At 40.4% G+C, this 26,394-nt stretch overlaps 1 protein-coding gene across 2 annotated transcripts in view; it reads right to left on the bottom strand.

The window, feature by feature from the left end:
* Window positions 1–1,229: 1,229 nt before the first annotated feature.
* The window catches only part of LOC141139298 (adhesion G protein-coupled receptor F5-like), a 291,803-nt gene continuing 266,638 nt past the window's right edge, over window positions 1,230–26,394 (bottom strand). For both annotated transcript variants that reach the window (XM_073625271.1, XM_073625270.1), the window contains exons 17-21: window positions 18,180–19,544; window positions 13,408–13,449; window positions 13,255–13,314; window positions 12,716–12,782; window positions 1,230–8,722 (exon numbers count right to left, since the gene is read on the bottom strand). In XM_073625271.1, the coding sequence (XP_073481372.1) occupies window positions 8,646–8,722; window positions 12,716–12,782; window positions 13,255–13,314; window positions 13,408–13,449; window positions 18,180–19,544 (1,611 nt within the window). In that variant the 3' untranslated portion in view covers window positions 1,230–8,645. The remainder of the gene's footprint in view (window positions 8,723–12,715; window positions 12,783–13,254; window positions 13,315–13,407; window positions 13,450–18,179; window positions 19,545–26,394) is intronic.

Consider the following 26,394-nt stretch of genomic DNA (forward strand, 5'->3'; position numbering starts at 1 on the left):
ATATTATATTGGAGTTAATAGGGCTAAAGCTATATTATATTAGGGCTAGTAGAGCTAGGGCTATATTAGGGTTAATGGGGCTAGAACTATATTATATTAGGGCTAGTAGAGTTAGGGCTATATTAGGGTTAATAGGGCTAGAGCTATATTATATGAGGGCTAGTAGAGCTAGGGCTATATTTGGGTTAATAGGGCTAAGGCTATATTATTTTAGGGTAGAGCTGGAGCTATAGTATATTAGGCCTCACGTGGCTTCCTCGGGGGAAGGGCAACTGTCGTCAGGACGCTCTGATTTTGGATGTGTTTCATCAGTGGTAGTTACTGATTACTGACATCATGTGGTAATTACATGGCAATAGCACACTGACAAACAAAATGGTATAAGCTCTATTGTTTGGCAATTTTCCTTCCTTTTATGAAAATGGCTGATTGGTATTTGCATTAAAGATATCCATACACTGGAGTAAAGAAGAATAAGGAAGGGTGGAGAATCCCATATTTATAAACACCTACCTCAGTCCCAGAGGGACACAAGCAGTATCTGACCGAACTTCATTGTAAGGTCACATAAATCCAGGGGAGAGCACACCCAGTGGAGGGGGAGCACAATTATCACAGCATTATGAGCACAGCACAAAAAAATTAAGAGATTTTTTTTGTGAAGAATTTGTTGCATATTCATATATATATATTTCTCTTTGGTTTACATTTTTTTGGGCTGTACAGATTCACGATTGGACTTTCAAGGACTATATTTGTTTTATGGTTAATGGGCATTATACTTTGGTTTTATAATCTATATGGTTAGCATTAATTATAGACCCATTGGATAAATATACTTCTAATGTTTGGGGTTAGGAGTATTTTTAACTTTTAGTTATATTCCATTTGCTTAATATTGTGATATTCACTTTGCAAAGCACAGCACATAAATAGTTTAATGGTTCGATACACACAAATATATGGGATTGTGTTAGGTGTCAGCAGCTAATGGTATTACATTTTTTAGTGCTAAGAGCTATATTATTATAATATTATTAGTATTTTGGAAATAATTCTGGAACAAAGCCCTAACAAGTGCTGGCAGCTTGGGTGCTGGCTACTTTTTATTCTATTTCTTTTCTTTGATCTGAAGCCCAATGAACCCTATACATACAAAAGAAAGGTAATACCGTCACCTTCAGTTCAGCTTCAGCTGTGTATTTTAGGCATTAAAAAAAATACTGAAATGGTTCTGTGATTTTATTTGCATATTTATAAAACAATTTAGTAAGAAAAAAATGCCGTAGGCAACAATAAACTGGACATATCATAGTAATAATAGACACAAGTACAGCATGCATTATGGCAGTTGTATGTGTAGGTAACGACAAAAAATACGTTTATACAAGACATATACATATTCAGCATCTTATCAATGAACATCCAAAGCTTTTTCGCATTCAGACTTTATACACATGAAACAGAGTATAGTTATGTAGAATACGTGGAAGGAATAATTTAAATATACAGTGATTCCAGATCTGTCTCAGGTTGTATGAAGGTTTATTGTATTAACATACACACAGCTCTTTTCACTTTAGGATGTTTGTGGTTTAGAGGTGGGCAATGCCAAAAATGTCCAAGAATTATTTATTGTGCATTTGATAGTGTCAAAGATTTCAAATGTGGATATGGTACTGTATATAATCGCTGTAAAGAAAATAATAAACACATAAGGGTTAATTTACTAAAGGCAAATAGACTGTTAACTTTGAAAGGGAATTTGTGCCTTATGAATGAGGCAAAACTCTGTTGACTTCCATTACTCAATCACATGCAAGCAAAAATACTTTTTTAATTGTCCTTGCATGTGATTGTGATTCGTTGCAATCAGAGTTTTCACCACATTCACTAAGTTAAGGGAAATTTTACTTGAAAATAGAACAGCTTATTTGCCATTAGCAAATCAACCTGATACAATACAAATAGGTCATATTTGAACAGGATGGAGCAGCTGGACATCACATCTCTTGAGCAACACAAAGCTAATGCCACCTTTATTGCCCTGATGTTAAGTAGCAGTGAATCCATCAACTTTCACAAAATAGGAATTACTGACTGTGGTCTCTCATACTTATGTTCTCATTTTGCATGTAATCAAATGGGGACTGCAAGCACTCAACGGTGAACATCCAAAGGCAGTACGGAAAAGCATGATCATACCAAGAGCAAGAGCAACAATGGCCCTTCAAAAGCCTTTAGTAGAATAATGGAGCACCGTCACTAAATAATAGAAAGTTTGAAATTGTAATTTTCAGAACTTTTGTTTGATTATCTAGTGGTTGGTGGGGTCAAATGATCATTTTTGACCATACTGTCGAGAAAATACGGAGTAGGATAGAAAACCTGTCTCAAATGAAGGAATTTCTAACTGTAAATGTGTTTTTCATTCTGTAAAAATCGTATATGTTGTAATAAGCATGTTCCAGGTGCAAAATCAATGGGATTCCATGCAAGGCCTGGATGAAATTTCAAGGGACTTTAAACAAAATGAGTTGACAACAGGCCCAGACTGGGACAAAAAATAGGCTGTGTATTTTAGACTGAGCAGCCCTTTTTTTATTCACCCCTCCCCTCCCTTCTTGTACAAATGCCACCATAAACCCCTTTATCCCCTCCCTCTTCTATCCACAGGCACTCTCATTCTCTCTGTAACTCTTCTCTAGTTTATCCTTCTGCTCTAAAGATGCATGCTCTGCACCCTGAACATTCTCCTTTAAATTCATCCTTGCCACGTTCCGCTCTGAATCATTCTCCTTCCCTTCTATCCACTGCCATTTCTGCCATTTTACTTTCTGGTCACCATCATTCTTTTCTATCATCGCCTACTGTACCTCTCGATGATCATTGTCCTCCACATCCCTCCATAACCTCTCTCCTTTACTCTTCTAGCATTGATCAAAGTCCACTGCCATTTCCTCCATACACAGCTCTCAGACTGTATACATCATTGTTTAATTCTGGGACGGAGATGTTCCTCGGTCCAGGCTCCTCCTCATCTTCTCTCATAGGGCACATCAGAGTCAAGGAGGAGCCTAGGGGAAGCTTCCCCAACTCTGTTTGACAAGCATGACGGGTGGTAAGGGATGATGCGGATGCCGGCAATTGAAGCAGGGCATGGCTGGATGCCCGGCTCCAAGAACGCTACTGGGGCCCTCCCTCTGCCCACCCTTTGTCCTGGCCCTGGGACATGCAGCCTCTGCCCTCCAGGCAAATGCCTGGTTGACAATGATGGCAGGAATAAATACTCTGACAAACAATTTTTTAGAATTGGTAAGAACGTCCAACATAATTCTTCTGATGTATAGTCAGCTTTACTGGAGCAGATACGTTTTTCAGAAATGTGAAGTCAAACGTTCAGAATTGCTTGCCATTCTGCGTGGTCATACCATGGTATCATTGTAGAAGCTGCAGTACAAATTTAAATATAACAGCAAAACCATATATGAACAACTGAGATTAACAGCGGAGCCAGTGATATGCTAGTTGATTCTTTCTTACCCAGCGTACACTAAATATCCAAAAGTATGAGGACACCCTTCCATATTATTGAGTTCATATGAGCAAAAAACAGAGTTTGATGAGTTTGGTTTAGAGGAACTCAAGTGGTCTTACCAGAACCCTGTCCTCAACCTGACTGAACATCTTTGGGATGAAGTGGAATGCAAATTGCTATCCAGGTCTTCTCATCAAATAGTGCATTACAAATTCTCTTTTGGTCAAATAGACACAAATTCTCACAGGCAAACTCAAAAATCTCGGAGTCCCTTCTAAGAAGAGTAACGGTTGCTATAGCTGGGAGAATTATGGGAGCAATCGTTTTGAAATGGGATGTCCAACAGGCTCATATAGGTGTGATGGTCAGATGTCCACAATTTTTTTTGGCCATGTAGTGTAACTTGAATTTGATTGGCTGCTAAAGATCATGCTTGTTAGATTCCTGTTTTTACCCCCGTGCTTTTTTGCCTACAAAGCACACAAATTGAGCATAAAATAAACACAACTCTTGCCTTAGTGAACATACATTTTTTAGTTTAATATAACCACAATAATAACGTGATCTTTAAGTACATACAAGCAACACATTCAGCAAAATTACAGCAGGAGCCAACACACAATGAATTCAAATACAACATTTTAGCAACGAAGAAAGTGAAATAAATAGTTATACAAAATAAAACTATGAAAGCTCTTAATGGGAAAGTCCCAAATGTCAAATAGATTTGAATATAGGATGTGGTTAGCAAAATGTAAAATGGAACTGTAATTGTTTTGTATTTTTTAGGTATGCATGTGAGTGTGATTAGCATAATGTAAATACCTTTATCAATATATACTAATGTTTTAAAATAATGTTTTTCTGTGTATATTCTGTAAATGTATATATGCGATGGAGTAGCCATCTTTGCTTGCTTCTTACTTAGTTACAGTGACAGTACTTTATTGCTCTTTGTGCATGACTATGGGCATGGTCTGTCATTTAAAACAATGGACTGTATACTACCAAAGAGAACCGCCATCGCTAAAGTTATGCAAGAATCTAAATAATCAGTCTTTAATGATCACAAATGTACAGGCTTACCTTTAAAAAATATATATATTTGCCACTTTATTTAGCGTAACTTAAGGCCAAACGGAACTTTCAGTTTAAATCCGCTTAATAAATTTTAGGCGCACCGAAACAAAAGGTCTGCACAGTCCTAGACACCAATAAAAGATTCTCAAGGTCAGGAAGATGTATAAATAATCATTAGGGGGAGTTGCTGGTATAGCAGAATCAATTAAGAACTCAGAAATAACACCCCTCTTACCCTTTCACTAGTTAAATCAGGGGCAGACTTATAGTGCAGAATGAAGGTGTTCAGATTCTTGCATAATTTTGATCATGACTGGTTCTCTTTAGGCTACCTATAAACTTTAGGCCAGCCATTCTCTACCTTTTTTACTCCACAGGAATCCTTAAAATAATTTAGGGCTCAGGGAATCCCTGATAAAACCAATTTGTTGATGGCCATTTGGAAAAATGCCCCTTATACTGGTAGTCAGTGGCAAGAATGCCCTCCTTAAGGAAGTGGTCAGAGTGCCACCCAGGCAGCTAAAAATGGTGCCATGCTGCTGGCTCTACCAAATGGCATTTATCCTAGAACTGTGCAGGCACCATCAAATAGGAGGTTTTATCAAATCGGAGGAACCCTGTTTGAGAAAGGCTGCATGAGACAATAGTTGATCATGTATGAACGTGTTAAACTTTTGCCATACAAATGTGAAAACAGTATGAAAAATGACTTGTAGATAAATATTAAAATAACTCAAAATATTTGCTAAGAGCATTGTAGATCTACAGAAATTCTAAACACTCCAGAGTTCAGTCTTATGTTACCTCTCCACTCAACCAACATCCAAATAAGCCATACCTCTCATATGTTCTAGAGCAGGGGTCTCCAAACATTTCAGTAAGATCACTACATTGTGTGTTTTAAAAACCCCCATAAAATTCCCCCTTACAACAGAGTAACTCGTACATCAGGGTCCAATTAGATCAGAGTCCCCCCTTACATCAGGGTCCCCGATATAGTCTGCCGTCACATCAGGGTCCATTAGATTCCCTTTTATTTTAGGGTCCCCATCAGAATCCCCTTTACCTCAGGAACCCCATTAGCACCCCCCAGGGTCAGGGTTCCCATTAGAGTCCCCTATCACATCAGAGTCACCCCTTACATTAGGATCCTAATTATAGCAAATTAGGGTCCCCATAAGAGTCCCCCTGGAGTCTGAGTGTGGGTTGGAGGTGGTTGATGCATAGACCATAGGCAGCCCCTTTCCAACCTTAAAGTGTTTCTAAAGTTAAAACTTTTTTTATCTTAATGCACTCTCATTAAGGTACATAAAGTTTTACCACTTGTTGTGCCCCCCAAAGCACCTACCTGAGTCCTCGATCCATTACTATGCCCGTCTGCATCTCCTCTCTCCCCTCTTCCTAGTCTCACAGGAGACCCAGGAAAAACAGGAGCCATAGATTCCAGCTGTTGTCAGTCAATTTCTGAACAGAGATCTGGGGACGGGACTGAGCCGCACTGTGTGTGTCTTTGGGGGCACACGCAGGAGAGAAGAGCATTGGCGGGGGGACTCCCAAAGAGGAGGTAAGGGACCATTCTGTTCAATATCATTGCACAGAGCAGATAAGTATAATATGTTTATTATTTTAATTAAATAAAAAAAGTTTTTACAACCACTTTAGTTCTCAATCTGTGCACACTGGGGACATACTGAAGGCTGGATAAAATCGTGTAGTGGACCAAATGTGACCGGCAGGCCATTGTCTGTAGACCCCTGTTCTAGAGTAACATACATTGCCCAAATATGTTGCTATTTCCTCTTTGTGTTCTCAATTTTATTTTTTTTCAACAGCATCTGCTTGGGAATTCACTAACAATGCAACAACAGATGATGGAGATGACCTTTTTATCAAAGTTAGCTGACACAAATTCAGTGGAATGAGGTTGGTGTATCTCACATAGTACTTATGTATTTCAGAATATGGCTTCTTGCTTAAAGATCTGGCAGTATAGTATGCAAAAGTTGTTTCAAGTTGATTTTTATTTTACTTTTTTTTTTACTGTGACGAATAAGTAGAGTGTAAAAAAAAACACTTTCCGGGAGAAACTGCTGGTCTGGGATCACCCCAGTGTTGCTCACATAAAAACTTGGGCATGTGTCATATGATCCCAGCTGAAGAAGCAGATCAACAAGTCGAAACATTGATCCTCACTTCAGCAAAGACCATACTACCTAATGTATTTTAACACCTTTACAACATAAACATGCATATATGCAGCAGCAGGAGGCTGGGCCTTAACGGCCAGCCGCTGCATATATGCATCACATATGTGTCAGTGTCTTGTTCTGGGACGCACTCCAGAACTATGATCCAGCTATCACCGACAGCGCACGGTCAACTAACAACAATTGGTATGATAGGACAAGCTCCCAATGACATCAGCACTGTACAACCAACCACAGTGCTGCATGATCCGGAGTCTGACCTACCAGTTCCAGCTGCCATACCGGATAAATTGAGCAACACCACAGGGTATATAAAGCAGCATTCCCTCCATGACTTATTACTAACCCTCTTGTTATTCTTTATCAAGCTCCACAACAACATCATCATCATCATCCATACACATGAACTTTAAGCAACTCCTTGCCATATCTATTTTTATAAAATTTTGTTCTTAGGCATCCTGCAAGGGCATATTACACATAGTAACAGCAGACTGATAAAACGTATTTAGATAAAGAAGGCTTATAAAGGGTTTAAAGTGATGCAAATGTTCTCATACATACAACTTTTTAATAAATAGGTTGAATAAAAGAGTACAAAGACGGAAAATTATTGGGGACGCCAGTCATCAGTCAGATCAAGAAAAGATGACCGATCACTGCTTGTTAAAAAAATATTGAAAATTGCACATTACTCTTTATTAAAGTGTTTTTATAGGTTTGGAAGAAGCGGGGAGTGATTAGAACCCCTATTGTTTTATTGCTGTCTGGGGCCTTGTTAGAGAGGTTTACCCTGACTGTCCCAATAAAAAATGTTGACCAGACCAGAAATGAAGGAACAGCATCACAGACATCAATAAAAAATAATTTATACAAAAATAGTTTTGGCTGGACATACGCTTTAAGCAACCCTTTAGCAGGGTATACGGTATAATATTGAACATACTCTTAGAAGTATATTTATAAAATAAATTGCACAGCTGTTCGATCAGCGAAACTGCATGTAATTTCGTTCTGTGCAATTGGGGCAAAATCGAATGTTCTCTGGCTAAATTATCTGCAATATGTGATTATAGAATATAGGTGGCACTGACTATCACAGGAATTAAGTATGCTCCTCAGCACCATCTAGTGGATATAATGCATGCAGCATTTTCCACATTCATACAGTTGAACTGCTGAGTATATAGCCGCAGAACATTCGATTTTTCCCCATTTGTACAGAATGAATTTACAGTCAGGTTTAATGGACAAACTGCTGTGATTTTTTTATTTTAATAAATAACCCTTTTAGTTAGATCAGTTAGCAGTGTTCACTGTGTATTACACTGTATAGCATATTTCTGGTATGCAGTGGTGAAAAATAATGATATAATTTCTTTTGGCACTAGGCAAAATCCCTGCGTGCATGACATTCTCTATAGTAGTCGAATGCAGTTTAGTGTAATAGCTTTTTCCATGGGAAGCAGGGACTAAACTTTACAGCTAACTTTTCTCAGGAAAATGATATGTTACTGTACAATTTACATCTAATATAATTTAGATTTCACTTAGCCTCAGCTGAAAACAGACAGACGATTATTTCAAGTATATTGCATGATGATATTGTATATAAGCTGTGATACTCTAAAATAAACAATAACCAGTCTGTGATATCAAACAGATTATAGTGGTAACAGTTCAGCTTGCCTGCATTACAATGCACTAGAAGAAAGAAATGAATGACAGCATGGAATAAAGTGCATACAGCAGACTCAACAAACACACTAGAGCATATCCAGAGATAGGCAATAGGGTTCAGCTGGTATGTCCCTTTATTGTCAGGAGAGCAAGGAGTAGGAATTTGAAGCCATTTCGCTGGAGGAGTTCACATGAGCTGAAGAAATATTGTATACTCCTAGGGAAGAAGATACAAACATTAGGGTTTACATAGACATCAAATACATTACAAATACTAGGTTCAGGACTCACATACCATATGGGGTGTAACACATTATATAGCTGTTTGTCTACTGATACAGTATGCAAATTTGTTCTGTTCTAGAAATCAAATGTTCTCAGGCTATATTTTCCAGAGTTCAAAAAATACTACATTGTAGTCACTAGGTGGAGCTGAGGAGCATACGTATTTCTTAGAATAGTTGGCACCATCTAGTGGCCATAATGAGGTATTTTCCACACTCACACATTCAAACTGCATAGACTATAGTCTGAAAACTTTTTGATGTTGCCCCACTCTCATAGAATTAATTTGCATGCAGCTTTGATCGATGAACAGCTATACAAATTTTTAATAAATACACCCCTGTAAGTCTACTAAGTATTGATCTAAAGTGTGAAGAAAAATAATGTGTACATTTTAAAGCATTGGCAATCATTTTTAACCACTTCAGCCCCCTTCCTGACCAGAGCACTTTTTAGAACAGCTCTAAGCTGAACACAACAGAAAGCTGCCATCTCCTCATCGCCACGTGTACTGTGTATGGGTCCATAAGCTGTACCTCCAACTACGTTCCTGACCAAATGACTTACTACGTCATATGACCAGACCAAACATCTTCCGGTTTTGGAGGAAAAGGCCCTGGCTGGGTATTAGCCACAAGTGTCTGAACTTGTGCAGCTGGTAAGCGTGCACTTTGTGTGGTGGTGGATTTACTGTGTTCACATTGAAAAGTCACAAGATTGCTACTGAACCTCAGGCTGTTGGTCCATTCTTCATTGAAGGAAGAGAGATGTGATATTATGCAAACATGTTGGATAATGTCACACAGATTGAGGAAGTTCAGGCTGACTAAATATTTATAGTCTTCTTCCTGGAAAATGTGACAAATACAGCATAGAAGCTAATGCCCCTTTTTGAGCGTTGCTCTTCTCGTGTTTTTCATCTGTGCTTTTTTGCGTACTAGTTTGCTTGTTCCTGTGCGCACTTAAACACACCCTTGCCTGCCGATATTAGAGTACCGTTAACAAAGAGTGGCACTAAAAGCGTGGCATGTGTTTTGGACATTTTGTGAACAAAACTGCGAGATGTAGTGCGTATTTTCACACTAGTGAAAATGAGGGCTCAAGCACACTGCAAGCTACATCCTTGCCTCCTCCTCCTAGCAAACTGATGGACAGCTGCAGGAGCCTATCACTCCCTTACCCTCACTGTCTCCTGTACAACCCAGAAGGTCCAGGAACAGCATGGCTTGTCCCAGACCCTCTGGCGGTGGCAAGGAAGTGTTCGAGGATTGGGGTGGGGTTGTAAATGTACTGTAGCTTTTTTAACTTTATTGCCTGCGACATCACAAACTTTATATCCAGCTACAAATCACCAGAGAAAAAAAGAAGAGAGGTTTGTAGCCTACAAATCTCTGCTACAAAGTTGCTAATGCAACATGTCCCTAAGGCTTTGTTTACACGTACGGCTGGTTGCAGGGCCGCCATTAGAAATCATGGGGTCCCATACTGCCTGCCTGACAACCCCCCCCCCCTTAACTAGGGAAGGGCCAACAGTTTGGTCTGAATCTAGGCTTGGACCAAACTTTGGCTGTTTGGACGCCCAGACAAAAACCTGAAATATTGCTCATTTGACCCCCTGTTTTGTGGGAGTCAAACATCCTCCAGTACATGTAAGCAGAATTCATATCGCTTCTATGTATGACAGCTTACCACTGTCAATGGTTCCTAAGAAAGCAATCCAGCCTGCCCCTGGAGGACTGATATAGAGGAAGAGGCCTGGAACCTAAATTTAATTGTCAGGAACTGTGGCAAAGAGAATTGTTCCTTCGGCTTGCGAAAAATTAGTAAATGACCTTCTCCCTGTCCCCGGCCCCTGCTGCTGAACTGATGGGGCCTGGGGAATTTTTATTTAAATGCTAGGAGCCAGAGCTCCTGGGATTACTTTTGCCAAAAAGTTCTCAAAGAGACCCTCTCTGCCCCTAGGCCCCCTCGTGAGCTGATGGAGCCCAGGCCCTGTACAGGAGGACCAGCTCTACCTCCCTATCAGTGAACTTGCCTGGGGGCAGTAAGTCCAGATGGTTGAGCCACAGTTCTGCTGCCCCAAGGCCCCCCACATGAACACTAACATATAGCCGCTCACAGCTGTAGGCAAGCCACAGCAAAACTTGAACAGCATGTTGCTTTCGGCGGCTAATGCAGTTCTATGGGGCCATGCTACAACTGCACCATAACAGCATGCAATCACAGTATGGAAAATTGTAGGGCTAAATCCGGAGGTGGGGAGGCAACATCTTGCCTCCTCACTGCCTGTGAATGGAAGTTGCTGATGCACAATGCGAAAGAGCCCTAGGAATGCTTTATCAGGGGGCATTGGCCATAGTCAGGGAAATTCTACATACATAAGTTGTTCCCTGATCCAGTTGGATTAGCCCAATGTTTTCTAATGTGGTTAGGACATCTGCAAGGCCTGTAACTCCAGATTCAGATCACAGACAAGATGGAGCTGACATATACTGTAGAGGGCTGTATGACAGTGAATGGATGGATGACACTGTGCTGTGCCCCAGACGACGTCATCGTGTGACAAAACGCAGGTCGGGAGGAGCTGACGTGCTGACGTTCCGCGTGTGCCGTCTGTAGGACGGGTGTTTACACTAGCCGGCCGGCTGCCTTGCTGTTTTATCTCCGTGACATTGTAAGTGTTTTTCTATCTTCTAAATAAATGAGAGTTATCAGTATTACGCTATGTTGAATCCGTTCCTTTTTTGGGGAACATCTGAGTAACACTCATCTGGCTCTCTATGTGACCTGTGCTTGGCGGAATCTGTGTCGGTGATGACCCCTTTCGTGGGGCTTGGAATATCACCCCCCTGATTTCCTTTGGATAAAGGCCCTGGCCGGGTAATAGGTCCCAAGCTATTTAAGCTTGCCTTATGGTAAGCAAGCACTCTGTGTGGTGTCATCACTGCGGTGCAGTGGAGGATTTATTTAATCATTGTATTGGAAGATTATCCACAACATTATCTTTTCATACAGATGGACGTTTTTTTACTACTTATGCACTTGTTTTGTTGAATTATCACAGTTTTTTAGCATTGGGTTTAATATCACTGCTGTTAGCGGTGCTATCAACTATACCAAATGTTCTTGTGCGTATCCCACTTATAGCAGCTGCTCTTATTTGTTGGTTTTAGTTTTCAAAATTATATCACTGTTTTTTTCACATATTGTCACTACCTGATGATATAAGATTTATAATTGTTGTCATTATCTAAATTGTATAGCGCGGTATTTTTTATGTAATTTGTCTACATACATAGGTTGTTCCCTGATCCAGTTGGATTAGCCCAATGTTTTCTAATGTGGTTAGGACATCTGCAAGGCCTGTAACTCCAGATTCAGATCACAGACAAGATGGAGCTGACATATACTGTAGAGGGCTGTATGACAGTGAACGGATGGATGACACTGTGCTGAATGACACTGGTACTAATTTACACTGGTTCCGGCTGCTTCCGGCTGTGATCAGGAAGTTGGCTGCTAGCTGTAGCCAAAGTTTATATTGTGTGATGCAGTTTTTGGTCCATGCAATCTTGTGGTACAGAGCCACAGGTCTCATTGGCTCTATGCCTTCTTTTTGTGAACTGCACCGTCCAATGGACAAGGTACTCACAGTACAGTGCGTGTGCCCACCACGGGGACACACAAGGGCAATTTAAAAAAACAAAAGAAGTTTTAAAATATCATACCACCCTAGAAAGTGTGCCGTCCACCCATTCCATTACAATGGGTTGACAGCAAGCCACAAGAACAAACCAGAGAGCAATCTTCTTTACATCATCATAAAAACAAAGGTAAGCCCACTATAGACTTCACTATGCTCTAATGGAGACAGTATTGATGGGGGCCTTGGTGCTCCAGTTTTCTCTGACTTTTGTTTACTTACCCTTTTTAGCAAACAAATTGATACCCTTTTTTGCAGTAACGGGATCTGTAGAACTTAGATTGGAAGTCTGTAAAAAAAAAAAATACATAAAATTAGCATGATTAGCATAGATACAGTTCCACATTCTTTGGATGTCACAGATAATATTGTTAGAACTAGAAACAGGTTGTTTACAGAAACCAATCAAATACTCACTTTCACTCTCCCATTCTGCAGTTGAAAACATGAAAGGGAGAATCTGATTGGTTGCTCAGTACTACACTTTTTCCCAGCACTCCTATAAACACAGCCCATTGAATCTTTACCACATATTAAAAAATAGAATATGTGGATTATATTGTATTGTACTACTATTCAGGATCATGGTGTCATTGGACAGCTTTAGTCCACTAGTAATGGGCAGAAGCCAAACATTTGAGTTCCTGGCAATTGCTGCAGCAGTTACATGTGCTGTGATTCTGGAAGTGTTAAAGTCATAGGTAGACAGATGCCCATACTAAATGAATCTGTACCAAACTGTAACAAACATGACTCCCTACCTTTGTCAGCTGTGAAGTCCATCTGGAGATGGAGAACCTGCTGAGCAAGGCATCCCGTACCTGGAATGTAGAAGAGCAAATCAAACATGAGTTCTTCCTGAGGATTATGCTGTTCTGTTCAAAAAATAGCTACATGGTATTCTTAGAACGTACCTTTTTATCCATCAAACATCCAAACACCAAAATAAATAGGCCCTGAAATAAAACACACAAAGATATTAACCACTGCTTTACAATTTTGTTCTTGTTCTTCATATATATATATCAATCAGCACATCACCCACAGTTATTACCCCTTGTATCTCTTGACCTTCCCTCTTAGATTGTAAGCTCTAAGGAGCAGGGCCCTCTGATTCCTACTGTATCAAAGTGTATTGTATTTGTACTGTCTACCCTCAAGTTGTAAAGCGCTACGTAAACTGTTGGCGCTATATAAATACTGTATAATAATAATAATAATAATATATATATATATATACACACACACACAAATGCACACATCCAGGGGACTTAAAAAGGAGCCACAGTTTGCAAAACAAGATTCTTTACTGTGTGTCCAGTCGATGCGACTCACCACACCAAAATATACTGAATTACTGAAGTTCAAATTATACAGACAGCGGAATGATCAGAGGACTGACTAAATCATGCTACCCCTCTGCTCAGAACATCTGTATAGTTAATGAAAGGCAATCACAAAGGGAAATGCTATGTCTGTACTCATTCTCATCAAAGCAAATGTTATGGTTACACTAGGGCAGGGATATGCAATTAGTGGACCTCCAGCTGTTGCAGAACAACATGACATATCCCTGCACTAGGGGGTATATTTATAAAAAATAAAAAATATGACAAACATTTACTTTGGCTTATTCTGTCCGTGTTTTGCCTAACATAATGATTTCCTATGATTTTCAGCTCCATCTAGTGGCCATAATGCATATTTTTCTAATTGAGGTCTTTCAGAAAAAATACCACATTATGACCACTAGATAGAACTAACATTTATAGGAAATGACTCTATTAATTAAAATACTGTCAGTATTTGTCAAGGCTGGGTGATTGCTCGTCATGTTGGTCCAACATTTTTTATATATATATATATATATATATATATATATATATATATATATATATATATAGACCCCTAAGCAATAACTACTGTGCCTTGCAAAAGTATTCATACCCCTTGAAATGTTTCACATTTTATCATGTTACAACCAAAAACGTCAATGTATTTTATTGGGATTTTATGTGATAGACCAACACAAAGTGACACATAATTGTGAAGTGGAAAGAAAATGATAAATGATTTTCCAAATTTTTTACAAATAAATATCTGAAAATTGTGGTGTGCATTTGCATTCAGCGCCCTTTACTCTGATACCCTTAACTAAAATCCAGTTAGTTAGGAACCAATTGCCTTCAGAAGTCACCTAATTAGTAAAGTCCCCCTGGATATAATTTAGGCTCAGTATAAATTTAGCCGTTCTGTGAAGCCCTCAGAGGTTTGTAAGAGAAGCTTAGTGAACAAACCGCATCGTAAAGGCCAAGGAACACATCAGACAGGTCAGGGTTAAAGTTGTGGAGAAGTTTAAAGCAGGGTTAGGTTATATAAAATATCCCAAGCCTTGAACATTTCAGGGGCTGTTCAATCTATCATCTGAAATTAGAAAGAATATGGCACAACTGCAAACCTACCAAGACACTGCCGTCCACCTAAACGGACAGGCCGGGCAAGGAGAGCATTAATCACAGAAGAGGCCCATGGTAACTCTGGAGGAGCTGCAGAGATCCACAACTCAGGTGGGAGAATCTGTCCACAGGACAACTATGTCGAGCACTCCACAAATCTGGCCTTTATGGAAAAGTGGCAAGAAGAAAGCCATTGTTGAAAAAAAGCCATTAGATGTTCCGTTTGCAACGGAATATGTGCGATCGGAGCTTGTTGTCGGAAATTCCGACCATGTGTGTGCTCCAGCGGACTTTTTTCCATCGGAATTTCCGACACACAAAGTTTGAGAGCAGGCTATCAAATTTTCCGACAACAAAATCCGATCCTTTAAATTCTGATCGTGTGTAGACAAATCCGACGGACAAAGTGCCACGCATGCTCAGAATAAATTAAGAGACGAAAGCTTTTGGCTACTGGCCCGTTTATAGTCCCGACATACATGTTTTACGTCACCGCGTTCAGAACGATCGGATTTTCAGACAACTTTGTGTGACCGTGTGTATGCAAGACAAGTTTGAGCCAACATCCGTCGGAAAAAATCCATGGATTTTGTTGTCGGAATGTCCGATCAATTTCCGACCGTGTGTAAGGGGCATAACACTGCACATCACTCTGAACACACCATTTCCACCGTAAAACATGTTGGTGACACCATCATGTTGTGGGGATGCTTTTCTTCAGCAGGGACAGGGAAGCTGTTCAGAGTTGATGGGAAGATGGAGGGAGCCAAATACAGGGCAATCTTAGAAGAAAACCTGTTAGAGTCTGCAAAAGACTTAAGATTGGGGCGGAGGTTCACATTCCAGCAGGAAAACAACCCTAAACATACATCCAGAGCTACAATGGAATGGTTTAGATCAAAAAATATCCATGTGTTAGAATGGCCCAGTCAAAGTCCAGACCTAAATGCAATCACAGGTGCTCTCCATCCAATCTGACAGAGCTTGAGCTATTACACATACACTTTACACATATTTGTTTGTAAAAAATGTTGAAAACCATTTATCATTTTCCTTCTACTTCACAATTATGTGCCACTTTGTGTTAGTCTATCACATAAAAATCCCCCCCAAAAAATTTACGTTTTTGGTTGTAACATGGCAAAATGTGGAAAATTTCAAGGGGTGTGAATACTTTTTCAAGGCAGGGTATTGATCCGTAAAATGAACAAATACTATAAAATATAAAAGAAGTGCCAAAAAAATCTGTTTAAAAACACAACCTAAAAAAATAAAGCTCTTACAATTACCAATAATGTCTCCTTTAATTGGCTAATTGATTTTGAAAAGCAAATCTAGGCAGCAAGTTAAATGAGTTAGTTAACGGCTAATGTTATGCAGCAAGCAGTGCAACTGTGATAGTCTAAAAGTTTGCTCAGCTTAGTTTGGACCATATAGCACCCAATGCAGTATGGGATGGATTGGTGCAGTATAATGTCTGGTCAAAAGGCTTTAAAACTGAATGAGGCTGTACTCCCTGTCAGCATTTCAAGCCTTAAAGAGATCCTGTCGTTTTAAAAGAAAATAAAGTGGCCAGCAGGCATAAAGGTAAGGTGGTTGTACAGATTTCTGCAGCAGCATGTTTGGTCCCCTCTAGATTAGAATGTTGGGCCTTTCTGCCTGAGGGTAATGCGAGAGCTTGTCAGCAACCTCCTAAACCCACATGCCAATTGGCCATAACTATGATTGGCTGCCTCACACAGATCTGACACATTGCAGTGATATGATAATCTTACCATAACATGTGTCAAGCTCTCCATCCAAAATAATGACTTGGCCTGTAACTAACTTAGCAAAGTCACAAAGACTTTGCTACCTTTCCAACACTATCCTGTGGTCTCACCAAGTACAACCCACATTGATGGGTGCTCATTGTGTGTCTCCTTTGTAGAGCACTATTCTATGTAAAAAGCAACTTTTTATTTGACATATGCACTTTAGGACTAGGGATGAGCTATATAGAAAGTTTTCATTTAGCAACATTTTTGCTGAAGTTTTGCCATTTCAGCAAAAAATGCTTTATTTTAAAATGTATTAGTAGAAAGACTAGATACCCCACCAGATTTAGATTTTTGTCTGTGACCCAATCTCATCACATTGTTTGCTTTTAGGCTAGCCTGTCTGATCACATCCCGCTTTTGAAATGTAAAGGTTTAAAGTGGTTGTAAAGGTTTAAGGTTCTTTACCTTCTTTACCTCTACTAAAAAAAAACTTCTGTGTGCTGCTCCATCCCGCACAGCCCCTCCTAATACTCATCTGAGGTCCCTCTTGATCCAGTGATGTTCATGAGAGCCCGGGACTCCCTCTCCTATTGGCTAAGACAGCAGCAGAAGCCATTTGCCCCACTACTGTCAATCACAGCCAGTTAGCAAATAGGGAGAGAGGGGGGCGGAGCCGAGGCACTATTTGTCTTATGGACATATAGAGCAGGGCTCAGGAGCAAGCACACACCTGTACCCCCATAGCAAGCGGATTGCTATTGGGGCACTGGTCAAGGGGGAGGAGCCAGGAGTGCTGGGGGGGGGGCCTGAGAAGAGGAAGAGGCTGCTCTGTGCAAAACCATTACACAGAGCAGGTAAGTAAAACATGTTTGTTATTTAAAAAAAAAAAGGTGAACCTTGAATACCACTTTAACTTGGCTTTAATGGGTTGGGGAAGCTCCTTTAAGAACCTTAGTGCCAAAAATTCCCTTTATTAGCTGAAATTATGTGTTACCATTTATTTTGAATCCCACTCTAATGCACATATGCAGTAAAAACAAAGGCATCTGTGCTATAGTGCACCACATTACAAGGATATAAATTATGTTGTGTTGCCCAACAGTGGTCCAAGTGCAATGTTCCATGTGTTGAAGCCAATTAAGAGCCCATTTAAAATGGATGAACTGCCTTAATGCAATGTGTCATTGGAAAAAATGTGTACATTAGTGCATTCATAGGTGTCAAATGACCCTACTTAAAGGAGAGGAATGACCATCCGCTGACTGGTTGCTAAGATAGGCTTTAGGTGGAGGACAGTTATTGGAAAGTGTTTTTTTTTTACATAGGTAAAATTAGAAACTTACTATAATGAAATTTCAGCAAAGACAAAACTGGTTAATTTATTCAATTTCACTGATATGGCTCCACTCATCCCTAACTGAGACAACCACATAAATCTACAAGAAAGTTTTCTAAAAGCATATTACTTACCTGAAGTGAATTCAATGCTGCAAAAATTCCATGGATTACAATTGATGAGGATGCCATTGTCCCGATGCCAAAGCCCCATGTCAGGCCAAGTAACGGTGTTAGGATCAGTATACATTTTGTGATATGGTTTAAGGTGCTCTTTTCCTCTTTTTTAGGTTTATCCCCTACTGAAGGTCTGAGAACCTTAATAATTACCACCAACAAGGTGATAAAATTCACTAATAAAATGGTTAAAGCTGGTAATACAAATGCAAGGAATGCTTTGCTTTCTATAATATTTAGCCAACATTTTGTGGGAAGCAGGTAGGTGTTTTGAGACTGAGTGACTGCCACAGTGATCACTGCAATAATAACAGGGCATCCATATCCCAGAAAAAATGAAATTCCCATCATGGTTGTCTTGCTCAGGTCATGAAAGACACACATTAGGCGGTAGAACAGTATCAGTCCCATTGTTAACATCCAGAAGAAGACACAAAGATAAAAGAGATGCGCAAAAAATGTTGCCGCTACACAGGCTTTAAGTTTATTTGTCGTATTCATAGCTGCACCAATGATGAACCAGATATCAGCCATTAACAGTGTGATGGCAATGTTCATGATACAGACATGGCGCAGGTAGGAGGTCTTGTTCTTGGTGACCGACTTCCAGATCATAGCTTCAATTATGATACAGACCACCAGGCTGAATATGGAGATGCCCACACCAATGTATGTAATCCAAGATAATATTATCTCAGCCTCTGGTGAAAGGTCACTTGTTGACATGAGAATAGAAAAGGACGTCAAGTGATTGCAAATACAGTGCACGGTGTCATTGGTTGTCAGGCTACTTAGCTCGCAGCCGGTGGTATCCCAATCTTGCTTTGTGAAGTTCCACCATACACAGCTGGCATTTGTCAGTGAGGAATTACTGATTTTAAAATCCATCCCAATCTTGAATTCGGAGTAGTTACTTGACAAAACTGTTGTCATGACAAGACCATTCACATTCGACTTGGAAGTAGAGTTTTGAGGGTCACCTAAGATATCTTTTAAAGTAGCATAGGCAACACTCACAACCCTTGTATTGTTCGGAATTTTGTCCAGCGTTGTTTTGTTAATTACAATGTTGCCCGTTAAATTGTTCGCATCATTGAAATCAAAACTGGCATTATAATTATTTGACAATCTACTTGCTACACTGCCAATTAACTGGACGTTTTTCTTAGTTATATTAATTGTAGTATCGTTGAACTCCAGCTTCGTTGCAAATGACTCTACTGAATTTAACAGAGTCGAACTTTCACTGGTTTTATTCTGAATCTTGTTCCAAGTGGTTGTTGTTGAATTGTCCACAACAATGCTGATAGAATTTAGGAAATCCTGGAAAAAAAATCAGAAAGATTTAGGATAAATAGATAGATTTATATTAAAAGATTCTGAATTAGTAGATGGTGAACTCTTTGTGAAGAAAGACATAGGAAGGAGGAGGAAGTGATATCACGAACTCTGAAATCTGCTATGCTATGATGAGTCTCTCTTACTCTGTCTATATTTTAATCATTTTTGCAGGACAAATGAAACAGAGGTTTTTTACTTTTAGGTTGGTCTGCAATTATTTTGTTTACGATATGTATAAGTTGGGCTTGGGCTTTTGGGAAGACATATTGCTGAAGGAATAGAGCGATGATAACATTAAACAGAAGGAAGAGTGATCCTAAGATTGTTGTACATAATGAAATATCTGTATGAGAGGAAATCACAGGTACAATAGAATGTCATTTTTTTAAAGAAAAATTTAGGCGAAAATATATCTTCTTAAGGACTTGTTGTTCAAATCTTTGCACAAATCAGAGCGGTCACCAGTGAGTTTAAGCTTAAGTGGGAGAATCATTTTTAGAATTTTTCATGAAATATGACGACTGTGCTAGTGGAGTTTTATGAGCAACAACTAAATATGGTAAATAAGGAATGCATTACCATATTACGGAATCACTAATGTTGTTTAAGCAAACTGTAATTTATGAAAGAGAAGACAAGGAGATCTGTAACACCATTGAAGAACTGGACAGAGAATTATTGGTGGGAAAAGAAGGTAAACTTGAAAGAGACAGGAATGCATATGTTGGAGGGTGCTACTAATTACAATGAACACAAACAACATAATATGGAAGGACACTCCACACAATAAGAGAGCAGTGCACCTGAAAGTAAAAATTGGAGGGGGACACATTTCTTCAAAGAAGGGGCATCAAAAAGAAAAGGCAAATAGGGCACTGAGGGGGCAATAAAGAGGACAAATGGGGTGTTGGAAGAAGGTAATAATTAAGTGGCACCAGTGGTTTCTGTATTTGTACATGGGAGTGATATCACATATAAGGGAAGTGAGTTAAAAAACTGTCAAGAAGTAATGGGAGATAAAGAAGCAGTACAGCTTGCATGACATATAAGAGCCGAGGGATCAACCGGATTGACTGAGAAAGTGAGTATATCAATAACATTATACAACCATTTATGACATCATAACCATCATATGTTAGAGATACAGCTCACCTCCTAAGATTACTAGACAATAGTACTGTATCAGAGGGCACAATACTAATGACATTGAATATTGAGGCTTGGTATTCCTTAATTCCTCATAATTTAGGCCCCACAGTGATGGAGAAAGTTTTAACTACTAGATCTATGAATGAAATACAAACTAATTTAGTGGGGGATTTACAGAGGTTCCTCCTGGCCAATTAGAAATTTATTTTCAATAATGGCAGCTATTGCCAAGCTCAAGGGCACAAAATGTGATCTGCCGTATGCAATTTTTTTTCTAGGATGGGAAAGGCACCTGTTCAGGGATGTGACCTTGTCGGTGTACCTGTCCAGGATTATTCCTTATTCTTTCAAGAGGGGACATGGGGGAAATTGTTGATTTTGCTAAGGCATTTGGAAATAATTACATTTTAACGTGAAATTTACCAATAGCTGCATTATTGCCAGTGTTACAGTACTTTCTTGGCTCTTACAATCAACATTGGGAAAGGAGAAACAAGAAATATTCAAGGACTTACTGTTCAAGGTGTAGGAAAGGGGATCTGCAGCATTGACTAAGAAAGTGAGTATATCAATAAAATCTTTTTCACTATTTGTGACATCTTAATCATCGTATATTAGAGATACAGCTCACCTCCTAACATTACTAGACAATATTACTGTACCAGAGGGCACAATAAGGATGACATTGGATATTGAGGCTTTGTATTCCTCGATTCCTCATAATTTAAGCCTGACAGTGAAGGAGAAAATTTTAACTACTAGATCTATGGATGAAACAAAGACACACTAGTTTTGTGGTGGTTTTGCAGATGTTCCAATGTTCAATAATGCCAGCTATTGCCAAGCTCAAGGTACAGCAATATTCACAAAATGTTTGATCTTCCACTTGGACCAGTGTTGAGGCTGTAAGGAATTCCAATCTGGATTGTCGTTTAAGCGCATATAACTACCTGTAATGGGTGTCATGGGATTTCGGTGAGTAGGATGTGTGGCAGGTGGTGATGGTGGTGGAAAGATCCTTGTTTTACCAGGACCCGAAATGAATCACAGGAATAGATCACAGAAAATTTAATGAACTTTTTATCACATTGTATATGCACTTGATCACTTTATTGTGACGTCACATACAGTTTATATTACACATTGGTATATTTGATGCTGAGCTTATATATTTTTGAATATAGAGATTGTTTATTGCTTTTGAGCACTTGCACTTTAAATCACATACTCTATAGAGAGCGCGGTTTAATTAATTTTTATTAATTATTTTCCATATTTACATCTGCTTACAACAAGCTACTCTCACTTAGTTTGTTTATTTATCACCAATTGCGCAGGTTGAGTGCTATTTTCACTCATTGTTTTATTCACAAAATGTACTCTGGCTTATACAAATTGGCTGGGCTTTCACACTGGTGTGGTGCGCTGGCAGGATGCTAAAAAAAGTCCTGCTAGCAGCATCTTTGGAGCGGTGAAGGAGCGGTGTGTATACCGCTCCTTCACCGCTCCTGCCCATTGTAATGAATGGGGCAGCGCGGCTATACCGCCAGCATAGCCCTGCTGCAGCAGTGCTTTGCGGTGGTTTTAACCCTTTCTCGGCTGCTAGCAGAGGGGTAAATCCGCCTCGCTAGCAGCCCAATACAGCCGCTAAAACAACAGTAAAGCGCTGTTTTACCGCCGGCGCCCGCACCGCCCCAGTGTGAAAGGGCTCTTACAGGAAATGAAAGGAGAGAGTGGCCAGACACATGCTTTGCAGGCCAGGAGGTGCTGCAGGCTGATTTTGTGCTGTATCCATCCATCCATTCAGGCTTCCGATGGCCACTTAGATAGGTAGAGGTCTGGTCGCATTGATAGCCTGTAGTCAGATGCTAGGTTCATCTGTACAAGTGTTCCCAGGAAGCCACCGCTCCACAGATGCATCAGCATTTGTCCTCTGAAGCCGGATTGGGTTACGCCTTGCAAGCCAGCTCATCAGGGGTCTTTGCAATGGAACTGTGCCACAGGGCCTAATTGGTGGTATTGGTGTTAACGGTCTTTAGTTATATATCCGGATATATAGATACATATGTACACTGTTCTTCTACGACATAAGTACATTCTTCTTGTTAATGCTTTGGTTGTATGTAATGCCATCACTTTATCATATATAAAGTTACAATAATCACCTGCTGGTGTGTCTGCATATCTTTAATCTTAGAAATCTATGCTGGGTGTATTAGTACTACTGCTGTCAATTATTTTGGGTGAGTTTCTAGTTATTGTCCTAGAAAGGGGACATCTCTACATATAGCTGGAGTCCTGTTCTAGGTGGAAGCACTGCAAATTATATATTCATAGTCCACTCTTCCTTTAGCGAAGGCTCTGGCTCCTTTGGGAGCCAGATTAGCGCCGGTTAGCTGCAGGTTAGCGCCATAGCCTGTGTGGAGAGGGCAACTTCCTATGACCCCCCCATAACAGGGCTATATTTCTCTCTCTGGGCCTGTGCATTTAAAGAAGAACTCCATGGGGGGAAAAAAGGGGTTTTGTAAAGTCTGTTGGCAGACAAGGATTTAAAAAGCAGAACTAAAACCCTCCTATCTTTTAGGCTAGGTGTACCCCTCTGAAAAGTGTTTCATGGTGGATCACTTTTCAGAGCATTTGACAGGCACTAAAGAAATGGGGCCCAGGGACACAAAAAGGACTATTAAATTACTTTTGGGTGCAGACGGACTAATCTCCTGCACCCAGCGGGTGTGGAGAGGCGACTCTTTGTACATCTTGCTGCATGTATGCGTTCCTTGATCATCCGATCGAGGGCGAATACTGCTGTGCAAAATGTAAGCACATTGTTACCCTGGAAGCCCAGGTTCTGAATCTAGGAAAGCAACTGTCAGCACTGAGGAGTCCCTCCATACTAAAGGAGAGCCAGGAACGTACATGACAGGTGCCGGCAGGGGCCAGCACAGAGGCGGGTGGAGACAAAGAGGTTCAGGCACTAGCAAAGAGTAGATGGGTGACAGTCAGGAAGGGTAGAGGGGGAAGTGCCAGGGAGGCTGATCCAGGACTAGAGCATCCCAATAAGTATGCTCCATTGAGTGACATTGGCGAAACCAGTCAGGAACCAGCACTGCTGGAGCTGAGGGACTCTCCTAACTGCCGGGGGAAGAACTCCTCCAGTGAGGGTGGGGGGGCAGCGAAGGGAAAGGAAAGACAGATTCTGGCGGTAGGGGACTCAGTTCTTAGAAGGACAGAGAGGGCAATCTGTAACCAAGACCTGAAGCGCCGAACAGTATGTTGTCTACCGGGCGCTCGGGTTCGGCACATCACGGATCTTGTGGACAGATTACTGGGAGGGGCTGGGGAAGACCCAGCTGTCATGGTGCACGTTGGCACCAATGACAAAGTCAGAGGCAGATGGAGTGTCCTAAAGAACGATTTTAGGGACTTAGGATCTAAATTGAGGAAAAGGACCTGCAAGGTAGTATTCTCAGGAATACTACCGGTACATCGAGCCACACCAGAAAGGCAGAGGGAGATTAGGGAAGTAAACAAGTGGCTGAAGAGCTGGTGTAGTAAGGAGGGGTTTGGGTTCCTGGAGGACTGGGCCAACTTCTCAGTCGATAACCGGTACTATAGAAGGTACGGACTGCACCTAAATGAGGAGGGTGCAGATCTGCTGGGAATGAAGATGGCCAAAAAGTTAGAGGGGTTTTTAAACTAGGCGATGGGAGGGAGGGTCCAGAGGTAGAGATAGTCAGCGAGGAAGATATTCCAGAGGGTAGTATTGGGGGCATTAGTGGTAGGTTGACCAAAGCACAAAAACACAAGGTAAGTATAGTAGCAAGTCCTAGTTGCATTCTCGAAACACCCAATACGAGGACAATATGTGACCGGTCCAAACTATGTGGCATGATCACCAATGTAAGGAGCATGGCGGACAAGATGGGTGAACTAGAGATACTGTTGTACGAGGGGGATTTGGATTTTGTGGGAATTTCAGAGACCTGGTTCAACAGCTCTCATGATTGGCTGGCAAACATTCAAGGGTATACCCTTTACTGCAAGGATAGAGAGGGTAAAAAAGGGGGAGGGCTATGCCTATATATCAAGAATAATGTACAAGTGAATGTGAGAGATGACATCACTGAGGGAGCTAGGGAGGAGGTGGAATCCTTATGGGTAGAGCTCCATAGGGATGAAGCTAAGTGGAAAATAATACTGGGAGTATGCTATAGGCCCCCTAACCTGAGGGAGGAAGTGGAGACAGATCTCCTATCACAATCTGGATTAGCAGCAAGGATGAGAAGTGTTATCATAATGGAGGATTTTAATTATCCAGACATAGACTGGGCGGAGGGAGCGGCGCATTCATTTAAGGCTCGCCAGTTCCTTAATGTCTTGCAGGACAATTTTATGGGTCAGATGGTAGACACACCAACTAGAAATAAAACATTACTGGATCTACTGATTACCAACAATACAGACCTGATCGCGGATGTGGAAATACGGGGCAATTTAGGTAACAGCGATCACAGGTCAATTAGGTCCAGTATAAATCACACAAATAGGAAACATAAAGGGAATACATTGAATTTCAAAAGAGCCAACTTCCCTAAACTACAAAATGTGCTAAAAGGCATAAATTGGGATAAAATATTAGGAACAAAGAATACGGAGGAGAGATGGGTTTGCTTTAAGAGCATATTAAATAAGGACATTAGCCAATGTATCCCGTTGGGTAATAAATTTAAAAGAGCGAACAAAAGTCCTGGATGGCTTAACTCTAATGTAAAAATGCATATAAAAGCAAAGGAGAAGGCCTTCAAAAAATACAAGGTTGAGGGATCATCCTCAGCATTCAGACTTTATAAAGAATGCAACAAGAAATGTAAGGGTGCAATTAGGATGGCTAAGATAGAACATGAAACACACATAGCGGAGGAGAGCAAAAAAAATCCCAAGAAATTCTTTATGTATTGTAACGAGCCCCTTGCTCGCTCGGTTCCACTCTCCCGACACTCCTCTGTAGACTATTGAATCAGATTGCAACGTCTGATGGTTCGGTCATCCAATGCTCCGGGATTAGAACTTCAGCTATGTGCTGTTCTAACCCAGTTGTGATAGCTCAGAACAAACACCAGGCAGGCTGTATGTAAGTTCAAACAGGAATCTCACTTTATTGCAAAATACAGGCTTTTATACACTAAAAGTGGAGGTGCAGACCTCCTGCTCATATTACTCTAACAATACAGCTGTAACCTAATTAACCTAATTAACATGAGCTAATTAACTAATCCCTTTAGACAGCCTAGATGACTCAGACACGACTTTTAGGCCAGACTGGCCGTCTTGTAGTTCAGAAAATCCAATCAACATTATCACAATCAACATAGACTCTTCTTCACACAATAGCAGAGTTAATTAACACAAACAACAATGGGGATCTAATGACTCTTAGATCCCATACTATAGACTTATTTACAATACACATTTTAGCAGACAACAGACAGACAGGTGCTGGAATTTACATCAGCATCTCCTAACAGTATCTGTCCCAGCATTATGAATCAGCCACTATTCCAATATGGCAAATCCAGTGTCCCCAGAGTCTGTGTGTCCTGGGGGAATCCACAGTAATACCACCTCACGGGTCCCCAGGCATACAGCTCACAAAGAGCACCGTTACCCCAAATGCAAGGGCCCA

The sequence above is a fragment of the Aquarana catesbeiana genome, linkage group LG04, assembly GCF_042186555.1.
Source record: "Aquarana catesbeiana isolate 2022-GZ linkage group LG04, ASM4218655v1, whole genome shotgun sequence".
In the NCBI taxonomy this organism is placed as follows: Eukaryota; Metazoa; Chordata; class Amphibia; order Anura; family Ranidae; genus Aquarana; species Aquarana catesbeiana.